This window comes from Emydura macquarii, unplaced genomic scaffold (genome assembly GCF_026122565.2).
Source record: "Emydura macquarii macquarii isolate MOO-44397 ecotype Brisbane River unplaced genomic scaffold, CSIRO-AGI_Emac_v2 contig_2842, whole genome shotgun sequence".
NCBI lineage: Eukaryota > Metazoa > Chordata > Testudines > Chelidae > Emydura > Emydura macquarii.
The window spans coordinates 10,465-12,305 of NW_027132979.1; the positions used below are offsets into that span (position 1 = coordinate 10,465).

The following is a 1,841-nucleotide window of genomic DNA, read 5'->3' on the forward strand; positions in this document are numbered from 1 at the left end:
TATATTCCTTCTCCTATATTCTTATTATTCCAGCATGGAATCTTGCATGAACTCCATCTCCACAGAGAGTCTATGGTTCAGTTTGATTCATTGAAGATTTGTACTCCATTTGACTCTTTCACATATAGTGCTACACCCCATCCCTGCCACCTGCTTGGTCATTCCTATATGTTTTGTGCCCTCTTATTACTGTGACCATTGATTATCATTGCCCCACCAAATTTCTGTGACACCTATTATATTGCCTCCAAAACCAGAACTAAACAACAAAAATAAGGTGAGACCAGATAAAACAAAAGGAATCTGTTTTATAATATGTTTCACCGGTTGTTATTGTTATTGCTTTTTAAAAAAGAAATATTTTTCTCAATAGAACCCATGGCAGACCCAGAACAGGGAAATCAAACGTCCATCATGGGATTCATCCTCCTGGGCTTTGGGAATTTCCATGAACTGCAAATTCTTCTCTTCCTGCTGTTTCTAGTGATATACGTTGTGACCATGGCTGGGAACACGGCCATCGTGGTGCTAGTTGTGGCTGATCAGCACCTTCACACTCCCATGTACTTCTTCCTGGGGAACCTGTCCTGCTTGGAGACCTGCTACACCTCCACCATCCTGCCCCGGATGCTGGCCAGTCTCCTGAGTGGGGACAAGACCATTTCATTTGCTGGTTGTCTCATACAATTCTATATGTTTTGTTCTCTGTTATCTACAGAGTGTTGTCTCTTATCAGCGATGTCTTATGATCGGTATTTAGCCATACGCAAACCACTGCATTATGCAGCCCGTATGAATAGTGGCTTTTCCCTCCAGCTAGCGGTTGGATCTTGGCTCAGTGGCTTTGCAGCCAGAACCATCCCAGCATGTTGGGTGTCACAACAGATTTACTGTGGACCCAATGAAATTGACCATTTCTTTTGTGAATACACCCCGTTGATAGAACTGTCCTGCAGTGATACCAGTCGGATGGTTCTTGTGGTCTTCCTCATCTCCTGCATATTTGTTCTTCCCCCTTTTCTCTTAACCCTCACATCTTACATGTGTATCATCAGCGCCATCCTGAGAATCCCCTCCAGCACCGGGAGGCAAAAGGCCTTTTCTACCTGCTCCTCTCACCTCATCGTGGTGACAGTTTTCTACGGGACCCTGATAATTGTCTACATGCTCCCGGACAGGGCTGCGCTGCGCGACCTGAACAAAGTGTTCTCCGTCTTCTACACCGTGCTGACGCCCATGGTCAATCCCCTCATCTACAGCCTGAGAAACCAGGAGGTCAAGGAGGCCCTGAGAAAAGCTCTAAGTAAGACTGTGACTTCCATGAGCATTTGCAAACGATTTTGTGGGCATTTACTGTAAGTTGCAATAAAATGTGTAGAATGGGAGCTCATCATGTGGTGCAATGAGGCAAACCACAGCGCGTGTGGGCAGTCCTGAAATAGTACAGCTGTTCTAGTACCTACAGTGAGACTGGTGCTTGTACCGTGGCCCCTATCCCTGCTCCACCCCTTCCCCTGGGGCCCTGCCCACACTCCAGCCCGGCTCCACCCCAGGACGCACTCCCGCTGGGGGCAGCATTATAGACAGCAGGCCTTGTGCATCTCCAGCTGGGCAGAGGCAGGGCTGGGTAGCTTCCGGTGTCTTTATTGAATCCAGGACTTTTGCTCTCTATCAGATTTGTGAATTGAAGTATCATTAAACAGTTACCACCCGTACTCACTGAGGACACAAGCTGATGGAGAGCTTTCCCAACCCTCTTTTTCTGTTCTTCAAACAACCACCCAACCTCACCAAGCTCATCATCAGACGCAAGGTGGCCACAGACCGGCAGCCACCAGCAC

General features: G+C 47.6%; 1 protein-coding gene across 1 annotated transcript; it reads left to right on the plus strand.

Annotated features, from left to right (window-relative positions):
- The first annotated feature begins 375 nt into the window (after positions 1-375).
- On the plus strand, positions 376-1,359 carry LOC137166362 (olfactory receptor 6F1-like). The gene has a single exon (XM_067568040.1). The coding sequence runs from the start codon at positions 379-381 to the stop codon at positions 1,357-1,359; it is 981 nt and encodes a 326-aa protein (XP_067424141.1). The 5' UTR covers positions 376-378.
- The last annotated feature ends 482 nt before the right edge of the window (positions 1,360-1,841 follow it).